The 22115-nt window shown below is 41.8% G+C and overlaps 2 protein-coding genes across 2 annotated transcripts; both read right to left on the reverse strand.

Moving 5' to 3' along the window:
* Positions 1–312: 312 nt before the first annotated feature.
* On the reverse strand, positions 313–11400 carry exoc3l2a (exocyst complex component 3-like 2a). Its single transcript, XM_061086041.1, has 13 exons — positions 11271–11400; positions 8115–8678; positions 7095–7312; positions 5876–6626; positions 5666–5780; positions 5472–5582; positions 5277–5377; positions 4616–4726; positions 4372–4507; positions 3950–4072; positions 3687–3842; positions 2592–2713; positions 313–1146 (listed from the first exon to the last, which is right to left on the reverse strand). Exons 2-13 carry the CDS (start codon positions 8651–8653, stop codon positions 831–833), a joined length of 2799 nt encoding a protein of 932 aa, XP_060942024.1. The 5' UTR covers positions 8654–8678; positions 11271–11400; the 3' UTR covers positions 313–830.
* A 1828-nt stretch (positions 11401–13228) lies between these two features.
* On the reverse strand, positions 13229–20235 carry ppp1r14aa (protein phosphatase 1, regulatory (inhibitor) subunit 14Aa). Its single transcript, XM_061085853.1, has 4 exons — positions 20034–20235; positions 17567–17647; positions 17255–17287; positions 13229–14467 (listed from the first exon to the last, which is right to left on the reverse strand). The coding sequence occupies exons 1-4, from the start codon at positions 20211–20213 to the stop codon at positions 14291–14293; spliced, it is 471 nt and encodes a 156-aa protein (XP_060941836.1). The 5' UTR covers positions 20214–20235; the 3' UTR covers positions 13229–14290.
* Between the last annotated feature and the right edge of the window lie 1880 nt (positions 20236–22115).

The raw sequence follows: 22115 nt of genomic DNA on the forward strand, positions 1-22115 counted from the left end.
TGTGTGTGTATATATACTGACAGCATCAGTCCTGCGTCAGACCCTCTGGCCCATGTCTGTTTGGTATGTATTGTTTAACATAGCTCCAGACTTATTGTCTGACATGCCCACGTTCAACGACAAAACACCTAAAGTTAGAACTACAATAAAACAAATCCATTCGCAGACTTGATAGTGCTGTGACAAGATGCAGACAAACACGTTTCCTTTTTCTTTTTCAGCTGAAACTCAGTATACAGTATTAACACAGTATTAACAGACCCAATAATAGAGCTGCTGAGTCTGTTTAATCCACCCAGTCAATGGGTTTTATTATGGTTCCAGCAACAGATCCATTTCATTCACAGTGACAGTTCGACACATATACATTTCCATACACTATTTCCTCACATACATTTGTACTATATACCAGAGAATGGGTATATATGTTTGAGTAAATACATGTTAAATAGCAAACATCCTACATCATATTGCATTGCATCTGCTAGCAGTTGTTTCTGCAGTAGTTTGCAGGAATGAAAGGCGAAGTGGAGAGGTTACATTTTGAGGTTATTTTATGTCACTTATTTTATTTGTGTATTTGTCTGGATCAAAATGAAACAACTGCAAATGATAATGAGCTATAACGTTTCACTATTCCATTAAAAATGCACAAGTGTCAGTAAGTAAGTGAGCGTGTACAGTACAGGCAGTACCTGAGGTCAAGTTTCTTAAATGGCTGTTAACAATATTTGGTACAGTTTTTGGTCAAGGTGCATGCACATCTCATCATCTCATCAGAATCGTCACAGCCCGTCTGTGACTGCTCTCCTAGCACAACACACCAACAGCTAGTCTTCTCTGTGAAGCTTATTTGGGTCTTCCACATTCTCGGAGGGTTGAGGTGCTGCGTTCCTCACACTTATCCTGCGGTTTCGCCTCACACGGTGCTCAGAGAACCAGTTGGAGACGGTCATGGCGAGCCGGAGGAGGCCCAAGCTGATGCAGTGCACCTCTGAGGTGATGGGGATGTCAGAGAAGAGGGCGTGGTCACGGCACATGAGGGCGCTCCTGCACTCAAAGTCTTTGACGATGTTGAGGATCTCCTGGCGCTCCGCCTGCCGCATCATCCCCCGTACGTTCAGCAGGGTGGAGACGTGCTTCTTCCTGTGCAGAGGAAGGATATGAGGAGGATGAGGAGGGGAAGGGAGGTAGACGGGTGTTAATGAAATCTCAGCCTGTTAGCTGTCATCAAATGATTATGAGAAACAGTCACATCTGTCTGAGTCATAGCATCTGTTCCTGGAACAGAATATTTGATGTCACTTTCCAAATAAGAACCATTTCAGAAGAAGTGGTAACTACATTCAAGGTCCAGTGTTTCGGGATATCTGTCAGCAGAAATGGATCATAATAATTGATAATTGATATTAATGTTTTCAACTGTTTCATGTATTGAAACTAAGAATTGTTGTGCTATGATCCACAGGGGAAGAATATCCTAGAAAGAAAAGTCTCATCCAGCTCTTATTTTTGGCTTTTAACTAATATACAAAGCATTAATAAATTACTCATAAGGCATTGATAAACCCACAAAAGGAGTTGGGTTTTTGTTTTTTGAGGCATAAATTGAGAAGTCTGTCTGCCTGTCTGGCTGCCGGTTTGCCTGTCTGTCTGCCTGTTTGTCTGTCTGTTTGACAGCAGCTCATAATTGATTTGCTTTCTGAAGTGTTTCTCTAGAAAACTGACGGACAGAGATTCCTGCCTTTATTTCACAATGTAAACTGCACTTCCTGTTATCATAGTAACCGTATTTGAGACGCAACCCCAAAGGTCACACTCCAGCTTGACTGATACGGTCCTCTGTGAGTTGACTAAATACGGAGGAAAGAGTGGAAGGAGGTTGGAAGGACTGACATGTATTCCCAGGTGTAGTCACAGTCTATGAATGGACTTTGCTGGAGTTAAATGAAGCACCCAGAAACCTCAAGGAAGAGCGGCAGCCTCTGATCTCCCAAAATACCAGCAGGGGATGCCATAAAGTAAACAAAAGGGATGAGTCAAGCGGTGAGTTAGCATGTCTCCATGTCTGCACTGCTGTGTTTTGCTCTTCTCTTCCACACCTCTCTCTCTTTGATTCACGAGTTTTCACAAGTATGGCACCAGTCTGTCTCCTGCAGGGTGGCAGGAACAGGAAGTACTCGGCAGCAGCTTCCTGTCTGCTCCGCAGAGGGCTCTGCGTCACACACGGCCGTAGGTTGCCAACCGTCACCTGAGTCTTAATCTGTGCACAAACAGCCCCGGCTCCCCCATCCTCCCCGAGGCCTCTCAGCCTCATCCATTCTCAAAGCAGACCCTCGCTCCTCTCCGAAAATAGCAAAGTTAATGAAGATATGTTTCCGTGCTCCTTTTCCTTGTTTTGATCCATTGTGACACACACACAAAAAAACATCCATAGTTTTACAGTTTCTCTGGTTTGGCTACGAGCCAACAACAGCACTCTGAATGTGTAGCCGTAAGCATAAAAGAGTATATGACCTTTTGGGGTTCAGAGACACTTCCTGGTTGTAACAGAAACATTCCAACACAGCTAATTTATTTAAGAGCCTCACCGTATGTCTGGAAACTCTTTCACCAGGACAGCCACCTCCATCTGGATGGAGGGAGTGTCCTCCAGGAGAATGATTTCAGCCAGGTGGCAGATGATGCTGTCCAACCAAGATGAGCTTGAATCCTGAAGCAGAGAGAAGACGTATAAACTTCGATTAAAAACAAGTGAAAGAGTTCATTACCATTTATTTTTAAATGATGGAATTTATATTCTTATTCGACTTCCTTTTGGAAATTTGCCTAACTAAATGTGAAGTTCACTGCACTTGTTATTTGTTATCCCTGTTTATCCAGATGGCTTCTTCTGCCAATTATAAATGTGTTTTGAAGAGGAGGAAAGAAAGATTAATACCTCCGAAGGTGAGAGGCCAAACATTTAGGTGATATCCTGAGAGAATAACAAAACTCCACCTTTGTTTTTCCAGGTCCACTTTTTCCGTCAAACACTCAGGAAAAAGAAAGCAGAATTCTTTGACTTGGCATTCACTAAAAATAACGTCTGTTTCGGACTGCCATTAAAAACTAAACTACCCCCAATGCCAAGTTCCCAGTTTCCACAGATACTTCATCTCACTCCTCCGCAAAAAAGGCCATCAAGGCCATCCCTGAGCCACATCAAAGCTGGCCAGCTGACAGGAACAGGAAGTTCCTCCTGAGCACAGCGGCTTCCTGTTGTCAGCCGAGGTGACGGACACTTTTTTGAACTCACACACACAAAGGGGGCAAATGCCACACTGACAGGCCAAGTTGTTTTATACCCCCCCCCTGGCAAGTGCTAACGTAAGCCTGGTTCATCCATCTCCATCTCAATGACGGCAGCCATTTTTTTGAGCTCACTCCTGTATCAACACTGTCTGAGTTATTCCTGACCTAGGAAGTTTGAGGGTCAGGCTCCATTCAGAGCCACCACACTCTGCATTTGCCTTCGCCAGCTCCGTTCACTGTTTTGAACAATCAGCATTTTGGAATCACTTATCATTGGTGGGGTCCCCGAAAAGGAAACATTTTTGATGTTGTGGATGCAGAGCATGTCAGGTTTATGGCATCACCTGATTCAGTTTAATAAAGATAATGTTTCGTGTGAGTAACAGACTCACCAGATCTTTAAAGAGTCCTTTCAGCTGTTTGGCCTCATCTTGCAGACGGAAAGCCATCCTCTTCCTCATCTTGGAAGATGTGCAGATTACCCGTCCACGCATGATGGCTCGGACATACTCTACCAGGACCCGCCGGTGCACCTCACCCACCAGCGTCTGTCAGTCAATCATAACATTAGTCCCTCACTGGCTACATACGACCTTCAAGCAAATACTGCATTTATGTTTACATATTAAGCTCCATGTGATCACACAGGTGTTACCTGATATGGTGGACAGTCCATTCTTCTGAATTTCTTAAAGTGTTGTTTAATGCTGGCTTCAATGGCTTCAAATGCCTCTGTGTTATTCAGCCATTTTCTCTTCATCAGTTTGTCAAAGAAAGGCTGCAACGACAAACCAAGATCTGATTAGTTAGATTAAAGTACATATAAGGAAGTACTCTACTTGAGTGCAATTGTGAAGTACTTGTGCTTACATGTATTGTTCCAGCACTATATACTTGTGCCCCACTACATTTTCAGAGGAAAATATTACTGCAGTACATTTACTGCAGATACTAGTTATTAACACCCATCTGTACAGGAAAAGGTGACAATAGGAATGATCTGCACAGTCATGGGGGTCTAGTTAAAGGGAAACAAGCTTTACGGACAAAGATGAGACTTGATCATGTTTTACTGACCCTGATGTGCTCAAACAGTCGATCAGTCAGCACCCTCACTGACTGGTTGATGATCCTGTCCAGAGACGAGTTGGCTCTCTGCGCTGACTCCTCGCCGCCCTGTGGGTCACACTGCCTGCAGCGCTCCACAAAGGATCTGGAGAACATAAAGGAGGTATGAAGCAGTGGGTTCAGCTACTGTGGTGCTCCCCGCACCAAAAAATAAAATAACATCTATTGAATAATGATTTTTTATAATTGTTACCTTAGAGGAGGGCAGCAGTTTACTAGAGCTATGGTCCTGGAAACATATCCGTCCCCTCGGTCTCCAAATTCCGCCTGAGTGTCATGAAACATCTCCACCTTCCTGTGGAAACTAACACAAACAGGTTGTATGAAAATAACCATCCTGTCCTTTAAATACACTGTGGCATTCAAGATATCCTCAGGCTATATAAAAAAATGAATGCTCAATCAATTCAATTCAATTGTATCTGTATAGCGCCACAAATCAAGGCCCTTTACATAAGTAGGTCTGATAATATTGCAGAAAGGAAGCATATATAAAGTTTAAATTAACGGCCTCATTACATAACCTTGTGGAACTCATGACTAACTTTTGTATGTCATAGACATGAACAAATTGTAATCCTCCAGTATGACTTAAACCAGCCTAGTGCTGGTCCTGTGATCACTGCATGTTGTTCTAGTCTCCGTTACAAAATCTTGTGATCTATGGCATCAATAAAATTAAGTTCTGTGTTGACGAAATAGAGATTACTTTTCCAATATCATTATTACTCTACTATATACCTGCTGAAGTTTATTTAGTTTTTGCCATCTGAAAATGTTGCAAGGATCATGTTTGCTACTTTCACAAAGTTGAGTTATAACTTAACTCTCAGTCTTTGTTTGCATGTACTCACTTGTAGAGGAAGTCAGCCAATCCAGTTAGACTACAGCGAGCCACTCTTGCCCCAAGAAACTGGTTCACAGATGTGGATCTGTCCAAATCCACTTTTACCCTCTGAAATTCAGTGATAAGAAAGCAGTGTCTTAGAAAAATTATTAAAATCATTCCAAGATTTCTTTCACAGCAAAAATGGCATATGACGATGTACCTGGATGACAGAGCGTGCAAGGTGTGACTGATACTCCTCTATGTGCAGCGTCTGGGCCCATCGCCGCTCCTCTTCATCCAGAACCTGAATAAGCTCTGTTGTCACCTTGTCCTGAAAATCACAGCAAGAAAATTAAAACCTCTTAGTTGTTCAGATTTTCTAAGAAACAGAGAAGCAAAAACAAGATGTCATACCCTGACAATACTGATACAGTCCTGCTCCAGTCTGTCCACTGTGTCTTGGGGCAGAATTGTTTCCAGAGGGCTGTAGTTGATAGGTGTGGTTGTGCCAATGGTTCCTAAGACGTCCCTGGTGGAAAGCGATGAAATATTACTTAGTACTTCAGCTTTCTGGCTATTATTTCATGGGAGCACCCAGGTTCACTAATTAATTAGGTGCCCTACCTGTTGTAGATGTTGTAGAACCAGTCCAGCAGAGAGTAGACATCTGTTATCTGCAGCGGCCCACTGGTGATAATGCGAAGACGTTTGGCCACAGCTCGATGGTAGCTCTCCAAGTACACCTGGAAGGCAGAAAACTCCTCTGGGTAGATGGACACTGCATTCCTCCTCGCTGCATCAAGGTCATCCACCATTCTGCTCCTCAGACGCTCCAGGAACGAGGACAGTTGTCCTGCCTGCGTATCCACCTGATGCGGCAGGCTCCAGTCTGCAGCCTCTGCCACAGCCTGTCTCCACTTCATCTTCAATCGCCGGGGACGCTGGCTGGTGTGGATCTGAGGCGAGTCTTGCTCAGGCTTTGTGTCCCCTCTTAGAGACCACGTAGCATCCGCATGCTCCTCCTGTTGAATCACTAGCACCACAAGCCCAAGGTTTGGACCAGCACTGGGCTGGCGGAGGGACTCCCTCACTACGTCCCACATTTCCCTCTGCAGGGCCTCATACAAGAGCTCCACGTCTTTCACCTTCCGCCGGCCCGAGTCCAGCGTTGCGTTGGAGCTGAGGGAGTCATCGAGGGATGAGGATGAGAAGGGGATCATGCTGAGGGGAGTGCTGGGACATAGCGTGGGAGTAAGGGTGGGAGTAGATGGGGTCGGCAGATGAGACAGCAGCTCACACTCTCGCTCCAACTCCTGCATGTGTGTGTCGGCCAGTAGAAGGTCCCTGTGGTTGACCAACTGTAGGATCTCCAGCACTGTGGAGACCACACCAAGAAGAGGAAAATAGATCTGTTTATTTGCAACCTTCAGAAAATGGAGGATTAACAAAACATCCCTACTGTGTTCATTCATCATTATTAAGTAGCTGTGCATGTGCCTGACTGACAAATTGGGTTATTTGTCGCTCATTCTGCACACTGTTCTATTCAGAGTGGGGTTCCCTGTGGAGTCTGTGAACAGTAGCCTGGTTGAACATCTATCTAGAGGAACCTGGAATAGGAGGAAGTGTGCTCATTTCCTTATTTCACAGTCTGCTGGTGATTGAACCCAGTGACTCTGGGATCTGGGGACCTCTCAAACTCATCAGAGAGTTTACTCGGATCGTCAAGTACAACTTAGACTAACCCAGGTAGAGAAAAGTTCTCAAATATGAGGGAAGCTACTCACAAAAAGGATGATTTGAGGTCTTAATATGTATGTAGGTGTATGTAGGGTTTTATTACCTGAGAGGGGCTCTCTGGTTTTAACCACCGGCTCCTCCTCCATCGTTTCCTCCTCGTCCTCTTGGGAGGCCTTGTCTGACATGGATTCCCTCTTCAGCATGCCCAAATTGACCATCCTGAGGAAGGAGGGCCGCCTGGAAGCCTCCGCCTCAATGTCTGTGCTCAGGTCCCCACAGGGCAGGCTCTCTCTGCGCTCCTCCTTACGTCGACCTGTGAAGCTGCACAACATCCAAAGCAGCAGCAAAGAACGTGAATGACTGTGGCTGCAAGGGCTTGAATATGACTCAAATTGATTGTATGCAGGAAAGTACACAGTATGAATGGTATTAAGGAGACTCGAGGTTTGTATTGTAGTGTGCGTGCCAAGTAGCAGCTACAATCACACATCAGCCCTGACTGCCTCTGTTAAAAATAGCTCAATTCAGCTAGCAAGTACACATGTCACTGGAAAACAAAGGAGGTTCCGTCGATCAGTAGGTTGTTATGGCACATTGCATAACTCCACATAAAATAAACACACTATATGTTGTGCTATTACTGACAAGCAAAGGTAACGTGATTTGCAATTTTTTCTGTGTCATCTCCGGGACTCAGAGACGAATACATCGCACTCTGACTCTGATTTGACAAAATTTGTTTTCAATAAAGAAGACATAAATGTTATCTTTAATACAAAATCTATCCAAATTCTGTTTTACTTAATTTATGGAGGGATTGTGGCATCCAGCAAATGGTGCCACTCTCCTTTTATTAAAACCACACTTTATCCTTTCTCTTTTAAATCTAAAAAAACATGTGGTTCATTGGGTTTACACATCATGTGCTGTATATATATAGAGTTGGGGAAAATGTTATACACTACATAAGACAAAGATATCATACTTAAAAATAATTACTTTCCTTCTTGTACTCCACAATACCTGAACCATTTCAACAAAACCTTTTTACTCTTCATATTAGAAATCCAAATAGAGATTCAATTAGATTAATTTAGTCTCCTTCCTCCCCAACCCTCCTCACCGGAGTAGGGTCATAATTTTTCCTTCTGAGCCTCTGCGCAGCCCTTTCCTTTTCTCCCTCTCTGGTGGGAGTGTATTCGAGTCTCCAGGGCTGTAGTTGGGGTAGTTGTTCCCCCACACGTTGCGTCCCGATATGCGGAGCCCCTTCCCCAGTTTTCCAAGGGTTTTGAGTGGTGACACTCCACAGATCCGCTCCAGGGTCCCCCTGAGAGGTTTCCCTTTAGGGTTCCCTGCCCCGTGCCTCTCTGAGTTCAACTCATTCTCCTCCTCTTCTCCATCACGGGAGGTCCTGAGCTGGTGGTTACCCCTGTCATTTCCCATGATAAGCCCCATGTCACCTCCATTCCTCGCATCCTCATCCAAGTCTACATCCTCAAAAGGATTCAGGTTTTTGTTCAGATCCTTCAGGTCATTCAGATCCTTCAGATCATTGAGTTCCCTGAGGTCTAGGTCCAGCCGAGGCATAATCAGTTCACCGTTCACTCTGGGGAACTCGTGGCAGCTCTTGGACCTTCCCTGGAGCTTCTTCAGAATGGGCATGGTTGCAAATTAGATTCTTGAAAAACTGAAAGACAGGAACAATGTGTGAGTCTTAGAATGGCAGAAAGGATTATGCTTTATGTAGCGCAATCAATTATTATGAATAAGTCTCCCAGAACAGATCAAAGTGATCAAGTGAAAATGTGATTGTCTCATTAACTTTAATATGATTTGGTGTATTTGAAATGCCTACATATTCGAAACTATCTGGTGCTTTATTTCTAATTGGGATAAAAAATGACTTGTAGCAGTCTACTTCATTATTGATGGTTATTCAATATTGAGAGGTAATAACAAGGATATTTTATATTCTATCGTCTTAGAGAAAACACTAAATTGTGTGACTGAAAAATCAAATCATGAAACGTGGGAAACTGTGTGTCTGTCACCAGACAGCTTATATACGCAGAATCAAAAACATCCTTTCACATGCTGGTTGTGTGATGCTCTTCAATAAGCAAATAGGAAATATGTATTCATAATATTGCTGCATCTACATGTGCTGCCCTGCAGCCTTACATAAATATAACAGCCCTCATCAACAAACACTCATGTGGTCCTGGTCAGGAAAGGTTGACCTGCAGCTTGTTGAGACTAACCAACATATGATTGCCAGGAGTGGTGTATACAGTATAGGATTCACTGTGGCGGGACTATTTTAGACAGTTTTCAGATTTATCTCTTTAATTTATCATTCATTACTTAAATGTAATAAGATCTGGTCGCTTGATTGAAATGTATTGATTTTATTTTCTGCTGCAAGTTTCGAAAATCAGTCTAACATAAAACTAAATCATGTTATTTCTGTCATATTGAGTTTCTCTTTTTGTCAGAACACTGTACTGATTTCTGTTTTTAGTCAAAAAGGATAATTGCTCATGTTGTTATTAATTTGAAGACACAATGTAAAAGAGGTTGGTATGTTGGTTTATTTACTGGAGGCTGTAAAACCAGCCTGTTGTTTTTAGTGCACAGTAATTATATAAAACTGAATTACATAAAAATTGTTATTGACCTGTAACATTGAGTTTACACCCTCATATCAGGTTGGGCTGATACAGGAGATGGAGCCCTTGTTCTGTGTAATTCTTAAAGTTCAGGCTTCAGCAAAGTTACGCAAATTAATTAGATATTTTCAAAAGTGAGTCATATTATAAAATTCCATCTTTGTGTCACTATCCTTCCTATTCAGCTTAGCAAGGAAACTCTATCTATATTTTATAGAATTTTTGTATTAAAAAACACTGTAACCATGGGTGATAACCAGAATATCTGGATATCTCAGGGGTTGAAGCCTCATAAGCTTTAACTGTACCTTTGACTGTTTCTTTTTCTCTCTTGATCCAATGACATCTAATTAGGAAGAAATCTTTTCACAGTGTCTCAGCATACAGAAGGGTGATGTTAGTATTGTTTAAACAAACTCTAACATTGCTGTCTGACACTTTTTTACCCCAAAGCAGAAGCATTAAAAGGAGCCATCAGTATATGGTTCGTATTTATATAGCTTTTCTAGTTTTGATGACCACTCAAAGCACTATACAGTACAGTTGTGTAATTCACCCAAACACAGATTAATACAGTTCATCTATATGCAGCACTTTATCATCAACATCACTCACACACTGCCAGCAAAGTTGCGGGAGGCATATTTGGGGTTCATTGTCTTTCCCAAGGACACTTTGGCAGTCGTCATGGAGAAGCCAGGGATCAAACAAGCGACATTCTGATTAGTGGACGCTCTATCTCCTGAACCACAGCCCCCGTGTCTCAAACATTTGATCTTTCCTCTGTTGTTATCACACAATATTATTATGGCCTCACCACCCTTTCTGCTCAATCCACATCTCGGTCCAAGGTGCTCACCCCTCAGCACTTCAATTACACACATACACCTGGAAACTCTATTATGAAACCAACATCATCTGCAGACATTTTTTCTTGTGAACATAAAGTTACAATTATCGGACGTCAAGCTGACTTCTATGCTGAATTCATGGTTGTAATTAATGTATTTGGGTCATAAAGAGTATATAAACTCTATCTACATCCATTTTGTCAGCTTTTGTGCAATTTGCTCTGGCATCATGCATGTTTCATTTTATGTTTTATAGTCTGAACATAGTCTTCAAACATTGTATCTGATGCTGAAACAGTTTGATAACCTTTGATTATCTATTCCTTTACTTATCTACTGTTTATTGGCCTCTTCCAGAGGTGGGGGCCAGGCAAACACTTGTGAAGAGTTTTAAAGCCTCTAAAAGAAAATTGTCTTGTGAAAACAAAAGGTGAAATAAAGACCTCCGACATTAATAAAGGATTTTTATGGATATGCAATTACTTGTATCTGTTCTGCTGTGAACTTAAGTTTAGATTAGAACCTCCGTCACTACAATATCACAAAAAGCAGAGAGAGTCAGCACTCAAAGAGATACAGGTTTTTTATGCATTCCATACCAGAGTAAGTGACAGTTTCAAACCTTTAGTATTTCAACAACACAAAAGGATGAGCAGCTATCACAGGTTAGGCAACAAATAGTAAAACCTCAAAAGAGAAACACAACAATATGGACACTGATAGGAATCAGGTCTATGAGTACAGAGGATGAGGACCTACCTGATATGATGGCTTTGCAGTGTTTTAGTACAATCTCATCCTGGAGTGTGTGGCTGTGCGTGCTGCCAGGCTGTGAAGTGTATGGATGTGTGTGTGCGACTGACAAGTGTGAGAGCGTGTCTGAAAGTACTCGGTGGCTCAAGAGAGCAATGTGGCTGCCTGTGGTTTCCTGACGGGCCCTATTGTGGTGGAAGGTGATATGTTTTCCTGAGGAAAGGCCCGTCCCGTCCTTTCGCCCCCCTCCTAAGCCAAAGACCCTCTGTCCCCACCCCTACACCCCCACCCCAGGGACCTTTCTAATTACAGTAATTACATTAACTGTACAGCGAAGGAAGATAGAGTTGGACAGTGCATTCCTCTGCAGTACTTTATGATTTATGATTTTCAGCTCTACACACTTGTGTGTGTGTGCGTGCCCTGACTAATTTCTAGTTTATTGAAGCACAGAATGAGGATGATTCAGCGTCAACGGCCTTGAGTCAAAATTCCATTCATACACCATCTGCAGAGTATTCTTCCTCAGAGGAAGACCTTAAGTGGACAGATCTGAACTGAAGTGAGGATCAACATTCTGCCGCTGCCACATTGTCTTTGGTCAAATGCAGCCTCAAGGTCACTGCAGCCACGGCACGGCTCTAATGTCACACACAGACCAGAGCTGTAAGATGAAACAGTTGAAGGATATATGCTGTGTGTGTGTGTGTATGTGTGTGTGTGTGTGTGTGCGTGTGTTTGTGTGCGTGTGTTTGTGTGTGTGTGTTTGTGTGTTTGTGTGTGCGTGTGAGTGTATGTGTGTGTGTTTGTGTGCGTGTGTTTGTGTGTGTGTGTGTGTTTGTGTGTTTGTGTGTGTGCGTGTGTGGCTGTGTGGATGTGTGTTTGTGTGTTTGTGTGTGTGTGTGCGTGTGTGTGTGTATGTATGTGTGTGTGTTTGTGTGTGTGTATGTGTGTGTGTTGTACTTAAAAAAGTAACCAAGCAAAGAAACATGTCAACAAGGTGGGACACCTCAAATGTTCTGTGCTCATTGTGGCTCCCTACTGCCACACAGTGTACACTTTGGGGTATGACAGGATTAAAGTCCAGTACAGACACGACCTCATTGGACAGTTACTTACCAATGAATGAATCGGTTAACTCATTAAATATCTATGCATCATGTGCTGTGTGTCTCATTCATTCATTAAGCTTCTGTAAACTCACCGGCCCTCAGCTCCACCCCTTGAATATCACGCCCAATTTCTCTATGCTGCTTAACCTGCACTTTTATACATGTGTGCTGAGAACAATGTTGGACTTAAATGTGTCACACTTGGTTTAAGGGTAAGTAAAACAGAAACGTGTATGTGGTTAAATGGTCTGTATTTCTATGGTGCTTATAGTCGTATAGATCGCTCTTTACACCACAAGTCACATTCACCCATACAGCGCTACTATGTGCTGCGACTTTCTATCACACACCATTCATTCAGGAGCTATTTCAGGTTAGGTTACTTGCCCAAGAACACTTCAGAAAGCAGACTGGAGCAGCCAGGAATAAACCCGCCAACCTTCTGGTTAGTGGACATGAAATGGGCAGTGAAACCCGCTCTATCTCCTGAGTCACAGCAGCCCTTACATTTAATTCACATATAAGATTTAATTTGACCTCCACAGATGAGTATCACTTTAAATATTTACCATTTACTGTATAAGCATAATATACGAACAATGTCCCATATATTTATACCATCAGCAAGAATGTAAATGAAAATATATATATATTAATATATATGTTCTTCAAGTATGCTTGAGTATAGAGAGGAATAATGTGCGAAACAAATGTATGTATGGCATTAGTCCTGAGGAGGAATTATACAGCTGTACTTACTGAACCGGTATTTCTGGTATATAGTCTGCCAAACTGTGACAACGCACAAATATTATACATGGAAGTAGAATACTGCAAGAAAAAACACACCCATAGTGAAAGAAATGGTTTAATTAGAAACTCAAAGCGCTTTACAGCATCAAAGTTAAGTGAAAAACTGAAAATTAAGTAATAACTCCAGTCAATTGAATGACAGTAAAGTATCATTAAAAACTACAGTGTAAACAGGATTACTGCCAGTGCTACATTTTACTGTAAAGTAAATGTATAAGTAGACATGACAATAAATAACTTTTATAATTTAACATAAGTCATATATGCATCTAATTGAGCTGTGTTAAAGTTGTGCAACATGTGTTGAGTGAAAGGTGAAACATACTGTAGGTATGCCACAGTGCAGCTCAGTGTTACATTGTTACATAGAGTGATATAAAATGATGCGTGATGTTAGATATGTATCAGGATGTTGTGTGAAAAGGAAGAGCTGTACATTCTCTTTTTCCATCCCTTCATCTACTCTCAGTCGAGTAAACGTGTGAGTCGCATGTTTCAGTGCTGGAAATAAATCCTGGTCTTCAGGGAAATACTGTCAGAAGAGAGATGTATGTGAATAATTGATAGTTTTCTTCCTGTATGATGACTGACTTATCATCCACACATGGGAAATGTGCAATCTTTTTTTTAAATAAATACTTAAAGGAATTGTTACATCCGCTTTCTTACAAAGACTTTAATGAAAAGCTTGATACTGCTTGAATATCTGTTCATTAAATATAAGGGTGCAGTTAGCTTAGCATAAGGACTGACAAACAGGGTGAAGCAGCCAGTCTGGAGAGAGGAAAGAAAACTGTTCAAACAGCAGCTCTTAGTTCACTAATTGTTCAATCCTCACAAAAATGAAGAGTAAGAACTGCAACCTGTGGGTTTACTGGACATATGGGCCAGACTATTGCTTGGCTGATAGCAGGAACTTCCTGGAGTCCTGTTATCAATGAGAGGATGCTAGAAGACCAGTGAGTATATTACTTGCATGCAAAATAACAAAACGGGGATCTGCACGTCAACACAATGGGACATAGTGCTGCCAAACTCCTCAGGGGATCTTTATTGGTGGTATTGATTTTCTTATCTGTGGCTGTTTTGGTCGGGGTCTTGTCAGAGGGTCTGGTTTTGGCCTCGAGTTTGGTGGTATTGCTGCTGTGAGTTGTTGAAGTGGTAGGGCTCGTGGCGGTAGTGGCTGTGACAGATGACCGGATGCTCGATGCCTTCGTTCTGCAGCTCGTCCTGCTTCTGAACACCCTCCAGCTTTTCCACCATCTCCTGGATGAAAGTCTGCAGAAGATCACAAGCGTCTCAGGGAGCAGAGGCAACAGCTTTCCAATAAGCCTATTCAGCAGATACTCTGTGTATAACTATGATTCATGTTGAGTAAAAAAAGATCAACACTGAGTGTGTCCTACAATTGTGATATAGTCCTTTATAACTATGAACGCGCACATTTGTTTATTTTGAGTCTATCTCCGTCCTGCTGAAACTCGCTAAAAATAGTCCCAACAAAGCTTAACTATTTACTCCAGCATGGTCAATTGTTTGCTAAAATCAAAATGTTTTACTTAAGCCCACATTCACATATCACAATTTGGCTCACAGGGCTTTAAAATCTGTACTAGTTTCAACACTTGACTAAAATGAGTAAAAACTGCCAAAAAATAATAAACACAGAACCTCAGGACAGACCGATGCAGCAGAGCACAGCAACAAAACAAACGATAAATACAACATACATGAGAAGAAACTGTGTCTAACATAGATGTTGTATTGAGTTGTCTCAATGTTTAAAATATCTATACAGAAGAAAATGTCTGACAGAGATGAAGGGAGAGGCCGAGCCTGGCTTATTTAGGAGACTCTTTTTAACAGTTTTGGCCAATGATGCCTTCTTTCTCTCTTTCTTTTCTTTCACCATCAGTCTCAATTCAACTCAACACTTCTACAGATAATCCTCTGGAGCTTCAATTTAAATATATCCTCTAACTTCTACAAAGACAGTTCCGTTTGTACCTACTAAAAGTTACTGAATAAACAACTGGCAAAGGCGTTCATAAAAATGATACAATACTGTAGATTGACAGTTTCTGCAATATGCATGTTATATGTGGACATACTCCAATGCATCCATGGCTTTTATAATATATGTATGAATGGGTAATTCTGACCATTAAACACATGGTAAATTTGTACAGAAATGAAGAAGCTGTGTTTTCTTTTTTAAAAGAATGTTGTGGTTGCAGAGGAGGCACATGGACATTTTCCGAGGAAGCATTTCAGTTTTGTGCTCATACTTTATATGGAAAAATCTGGAAGCATCTGGATCACTGGCCATTGACTGTAAGCCCTGTGTCACTCTTGCCTGTTTGAACCACTAATTAAACCACAATTAAATATGTAAAGCATCATTCATAGAGCCGTTATCAGAGCAGTTAAAATGTGGAAGTTATTTTCTACCCTGTTGTTTGGAAGGACTTTGAGTGATATTATGTCCATAGATGGAATAAGGCTGAGGAGAGCAGCTGGCTCCCAGGAGGGGGCCTTCAGGCCCATTAGAGGAAGTTCCCTCTCTAGTTTGTGTTGTGATCTAACTGTTGTAAATGTTCATAATTCCTTATGAACACAATCAAATAAAGTCACAGTGTATCAGTGTATGTACACAACACAGAACACTTTCCAAACATCCCCTTTGATTCACATCTATTAGTGCTGTCTGTGTTTCGTGGGGAGATTTTTCCGCCTGATAAAAAATGCAGCATGCAGATGAGCAGTGTTATGTCAACAGTACGAGAAGAAATGGCCAAATCAATCAGCCAAATACTGACAAGTATTTGTTCCGCCCTGGAATCGCTTGGTTTTGTTTTCCTTCGAGAGATATTCATCTGGGGTAATAAAGTTAAGAGTTGTCTTGGCTGCGGCCATTCATGTTGACACTAATTTACTGTCTGTACATGTATTTAGGAGCAAACATAAGTCACATGATGTTGATTTCTCTCAAAGGATAAGCTCAGAGTTGATCAATTCTGTTTTAGAAAAAATCTCATATTCCCATATGAACACTGAAACAAGTTCTATTGTCTGTAATCCCTTATCAACACTGGATATTAATATATCCCTTTTCTAAATTCTTTCCAATGTAAGTAAACGGAGGGAGACATTTGCCTTCAGCCAGATAGACTTTACACTATTTTCTATTTTAACTAACCAAGTAGTAGTTTCGTTGCCTAAAGTGTGACTTAAAACTGTGGCCAGAAATTCCTGAAGTCAAACTTCTCTGACCAACGATCCACAGTCCTCACTTTGCATTAATACAATCCAAGGGTTATCTGAAGTGAAAATGAAGCTAAAGTTATTTGACCCTGAGCAAAGAAACTGTTAAGATGCTAACTTAGTTTGATTAACTCTGTTTCCTGACGCCTCATTAGCTCCTGATAAACTCTGGAATAAACTTTGAACCAGAACAAACTGTTTCAGTGTTTATATGTACTGGGTTGGGCCACATTACTTTGGAATCTAGTCAGCTACTGAAAACAACCTATATGGCAGTTAAAACTATTAAAATTGCACTTCTTGTGCTGCATGTGTCTGAAATTGAAGTGATCTATTCTTTTTCCCTGCCACAAGGTGGAGCACTTGATAACAAAGCCTCTTGTTACAGGCACATATCTCATTAATAAACATCAGTGGTTCTCATGAAAAAAATGTATTTGCCATAAAGCTAACCAATATATGACACATTAATAAGCCTTGACAAATTAAATTGATCTGGCCTGATTATAGTAACTTATCATTGAAATTATTATGTAATTATGATGTAATCCATTGCTACCTAAACCTGCATACCTGTGTGTGAGTGCTGTTTAACAGCAGACTTCAGAATGTGCACCCATACTTTAATGATGAACCTTATCAGAGTGTCTGAGATAGCAGCAGCTTCCCTGGGCCTCCCTGCTAACCTAATCCTAACCCCCCTGTATGATGAGGAGTCAGGTGCTGCAGCTTCATCTTCCCACTCTGTGTGTGTATACTATACATGCAGGTAATCATTTGTGTCTTGGCTTGGAAACGTACCTCTGTGTTGTTACTGCACTTTTGAAGAACCTCCTGTTCAAAAAAAAAAGGTAAGAAATCAGCAACACAAATACATATTTATATATCAATATTCTACAATAAAACACATATTGTCACTTCAGCAGTAAGTGCTGTATAAAATAACACTTTCAAACATGATCTGAATAAAATTGGTGCTGAAACCTGAAAAACCCCAATGTTAGATCTCTGTGACTGAAGAATTAACATTTAACAATGTTGGATCATTAAGAAAATCTTCTATCACACAATCAGCACCGTCTCATACTTTTTGAATGACCTGGTTCGTTTTACCTGTAACTTTTTCACTCTGTCCTCGACGTTCTGCAGATCGATCAACTCGTCAATGTTTACCTCCTCTGGTATGTCACCCTCCTGAATTAAATAAAAGATCAACAAACACGTCACCATAAAAGAAGAATGTTCTGAACACACATTTCCCCACTGCCACTTGAGTCTTTAAAAATTCCTCATGCAGTTTCCCCATTTATTCCCACGTATTCAAAAACGTGACTAATGCTTGCGGCATGTTCTACTTTTACTAACTGAAATGTTTAAACCCACAGGAGCTGCATCAACACATGAAATGGAAAACTATAGATGTTAAATTGTATCATAAAGGTTTCAAGTATATTTCAGTATATTTCAATAGTATTTAAGTAAAGTAAATATTCAAGTTGAAGTTGTGGGTAATGAAGGTGCCAGGTCCCGTAAGAATAGAATTGTTGTTACTAGTTCATGCCATAAGTCCTATGAGAAAAACTGTTATTTGTCAATATGGGCTGTACAAATGAAATGTGATTGATTTCCCTCATGTGTCTGAGACTCTCAGCAGCTGTATAGCTCATTTAGAGGCCAGAAATCACTAAGTCTCACAAATCCTGTGAATATCAGGAAAGCTAGAGATGCTTGATAAGATGAATAAATAGAAATATAAAAGCTCAAAGAGAACCTATGTATGTGTCTCATGCTGAACCTGTGTAACCAGGTTAGAAAAGTGTTAGTACTTCCTCATACATTTACCAAAAATGAAGTCCTCTTTGGTTCCAGCCTACACCCTCTTCATGTCAATCATTTGTGTTGTTAGTCTCTGGAGGCTGAATAGCAACAATGTTGTCGCAGTACAGTAACAGGGGCCTGCTATGTGTGAACAAACAGCCATTGTACCAGCTGAGTGAAGGGACAGTCTCACCCAGCCTTCCACACCACTGCACTGTTCTGCCTGTAGAATCAGGCATTGGCCTGTAAGATTGTAACTGAAAAAATTATCATTCAATTAATCAAATTTTGTATCATATTCACAAATCATAATTTGCCTCATGGGGCTTAGCAAGGTGCACAGTCCTCAGCCCTTAACCCACTTGACTAGAGAGAGGAAAACACTACAAAACACCCTTCTACCAGGGGAACAACGCAGAGAGCTCAGAGAGAAAATGTCTGACAGAGATGACGGGTGTCATGTAAGACAGAGCAGTAATGGGTGGGCCTTTTTAGTTTCGCAACATGACTCTTTGCAGTATGGCATGCAGTAGAGTCCCTGAAGGCCCAACAGTCCCCTTATGACACCACATTCAAATTCAACACATCCTGATTTTTATTTAGATCAGCAACAAATTGCACACACTCATAACTATCCACGACTGATTAGTTTAATGGAATAGTCTCTGTTTTAAAAACGTTGTATCTTGCAATTTTAAAAAAGGAATTTAAAACATTCCTGGACCTCCCCCTGCTGAGGATTCACACTGAAAGTTGAATGGGTTCATGTTAGGCCCACAACCAATCCATTCACTATTCTTGCAAATCTGTCCATTTGATTTTGTGTAATCTTGCTTAAAAACAAACAAACCAACCAACAGACAAGGGTAAAAACATAACCTCCTTCACAGAGGTAATAATTATTAATTATTAATAATTATTAATAATTAATAAATAATTCTAGTTAAATACTATAATCAACATCAACACAATCCAAAAAGGAACTCTTCTCCCCCATTTCTCCCCCCTGAGAGATCCCACTCCCCCAGCAGCTGCCTCAGCAGCCACATGCACAGTGTCCACCTCCTCCAGGGACATATACATGCTGCTCTCATCCGCCATAAACTTCTCCTTGTCCTCCCTTTTCCTCATCATTCATACTCGTCTCAGTTCCACACTGTCCATGTAAGGCATGCAGAAACCCCGTAAGACAGACACATGGACCCAGAGAAGAAGGGGACAGCTGTGGAGTGCACATCTGCACCAGCCCTGGCCTTGTAAGGAGAACCACCCTCTGCTCTGAGGTAAACACCTCATATATCACAGGAGGCCTCAGCTTCAACACTGTCAGCTCACTGTGGCACAAACAACTTTCAAATCACTGTCTTTTCTCATAAATTTTCAAAATGTTATTTTCTTGATGTGCTCTGCTCCATGCACGCTCTCTCCGTCCTGGGAGAGGGATCCCAGAGCATCCCAGTGGCTCTCTGAGATCTCTGTTGTTCCCCTGGTAGAAGGTGTTTTGAAGTTGTTTCCTCTCTCTAGTGGGATATGGGCTTAGGATAGTGCACCTTGTTAAGCCCTATGAGGCAAATTATGATTTGTGAATATGGGCTACACAAACATTATTTGATTGAATGAATGATTATTTTTTCAGTAACAGTCTTATGGGCCACCTCCTGCCTGACTCCAGGGAACCTATTCTGATGAATGTTATCTGCTGATTAGATGATACTACAGCAGCAGACTCAGCAGCCCCCCCCCCCCCCCCCCCCTCACGCACCTGACCCGCGTACAGCCGGTCCAGGCTCTCGTCGATCCACTTCTCCAGGTCCAGCCGCCTCTGGAGCTCCTTCCTGTTGTACTTCACCGTGACCCGTGCGTGTCTCTTCGGGGTATTACCCCCTTGGTCCCGGGGCGACTCCGGGTCCGATGGCGATACTTCGTCACCCGCTAAAGGCATCGTGCTGGTCCGGTCCTCTGCCATGTCTGCTGGGGACTGATCTGACTGGTTCCTCGTGTCTTTCTATGAGGAGGGGAGAGAACTGGGAGGCGGCGACAGCTCAGACAGGCTGACTGACTACTGCTGCTGCTGTTTGTTCACAGAGCATCATCACAAATACTGAGGAACTATTTATACATCAGATCACATTATCTCCATAAATCATGGAACAAATTGTAATATATTATTATCATTAGTAGTATTAGTAGTAAGATTCTAGTTATTATTATTATTAATAGTATTATTATTATTGTTGTTGTTTTATTATTCTATTATTAACTGTTGTTGCTATCATAAAAAATACATCTACAAATATTTCTCTCTTATTGGTCATTATAACCAGTCTGACAGCTGAAATAGAATGGTTACAGGACTGTTTTCACACCTTATTTCTAACTTATCAGTTATTATTATAAGTAGTAGTAGTAGTTGTAGTGTTATCATTATTGCTGTTACTAGTAGTATGTGCTGCTATCATTTAAATCGTCATTATAGGCTAAATATCACTCTTATTATTTTCATTGTAACAACCATTCTGACAGAACTGTTACACAACTATCCTTGGTCTTTCATTCTTTCTCTCCACTCTTTTCCATCCACTCCTCCTCTCTTCCCCATTTTTCTCAGCTCACCCCACCAGTGGAGGCAGATGGCCGCCAACAATGAGTCTGGTGTCTGGAGGTTTCTTTCTGTTACAAACATTCCTCTCCTCAGTCACCAAAGAGGGAAATATTGTGTTTCTCTATAATATTCTAAGGTCCAGGGGTGGACTGGCCATCTGGCATACCGGGCATAATCCCGGTGGGCCGTTGACCCAATGTGGGCCGGTCTGGTCCGCTATGTTGTTGTTTTGTTTTTTTTCTCTTCTTCCTCTCTAAATTCCCTCCAATTGGGCCGGCCAATTGGCTACAGAGGGCTAGCAGTGTGTTGCCAGCATCGACACATATTATTGGTCTATTGTTTGTCATTGTCAATCAATCATGGGCTGACAGGCTCAGAGAGCCCTGACAGTGCTGTCAATCACAACACAAACCAGGGGGGGGCGGGACCTCATGGCATTGGCGGGGGGGAGTCGCGGGACTGGCTGCTGCTGAGACAGAAACTTAACTTAATGGATAATAAGAGTAAAAAAACGCCCGGGTGGCGCTGAGAAGCATCGGGAAAAAAAGCTGAAGTCTCTGGAGGTGGAGGCTGCTAAATGTGCCAAACTGACGGACCTATGTGGTGCCGGGTTCACCAGCCCAGCAGCAGCAGGTGCGCCGGGAGACGAGCGAGGAGGACTCGACAATGATGAGCGAGTGGAGGCAGACATGTGAGCGCGCATTTTCAATACATTCTCAAAACTGGCTCGTTACTTTAGCAGCGGAGGTTGGCGTCGCACGCCTCTACCCACGGCGCACCCCCCCCTCTCTCTCGCGCGCTCGCGCGCGCTCACTCGCTCGCTCGCTGCCCCCTCCCTCCTGAGATGTGCAGGTCACAAGAGGCACTTGTTTATAGTTAATTAGAAGTTCAGATGCACTGGTCCATTACTATTTGAACCTCAGCATCTAGGGCTCAAAATTGGTAAAATTATACATTATATACATTATATTCATATTGTTGTTGTAATTTTTCAGTCAGTTGAGATAAATCTTGAGGAGAAACATTTTGGGTTGTTTTGTGTCTGTATAGACCTACTATAAAAAGCACTTTGCATTTTTAATTTTAGTTCTTGTACTTTTGATACTTAAGTACATTTCAACACCAGATACTTTTGATACTTAAGTACTTTTAATATGAGCTACTTTAAGACATTTAGAAGACATAAGTTACGTCAATTTAATGGCAGATGTGCTCGGCTAATTATGTGGGCCGGTCTGAGCC

The sequence above is a fragment of the Limanda limanda genome, chromosome 14, assembly GCF_963576545.1.
Source record: "Limanda limanda chromosome 14, fLimLim1.1, whole genome shotgun sequence".
Lineage (NCBI taxonomy): Eukaryota > Metazoa > Chordata > Actinopteri > Pleuronectiformes > Pleuronectidae > Limanda > Limanda limanda.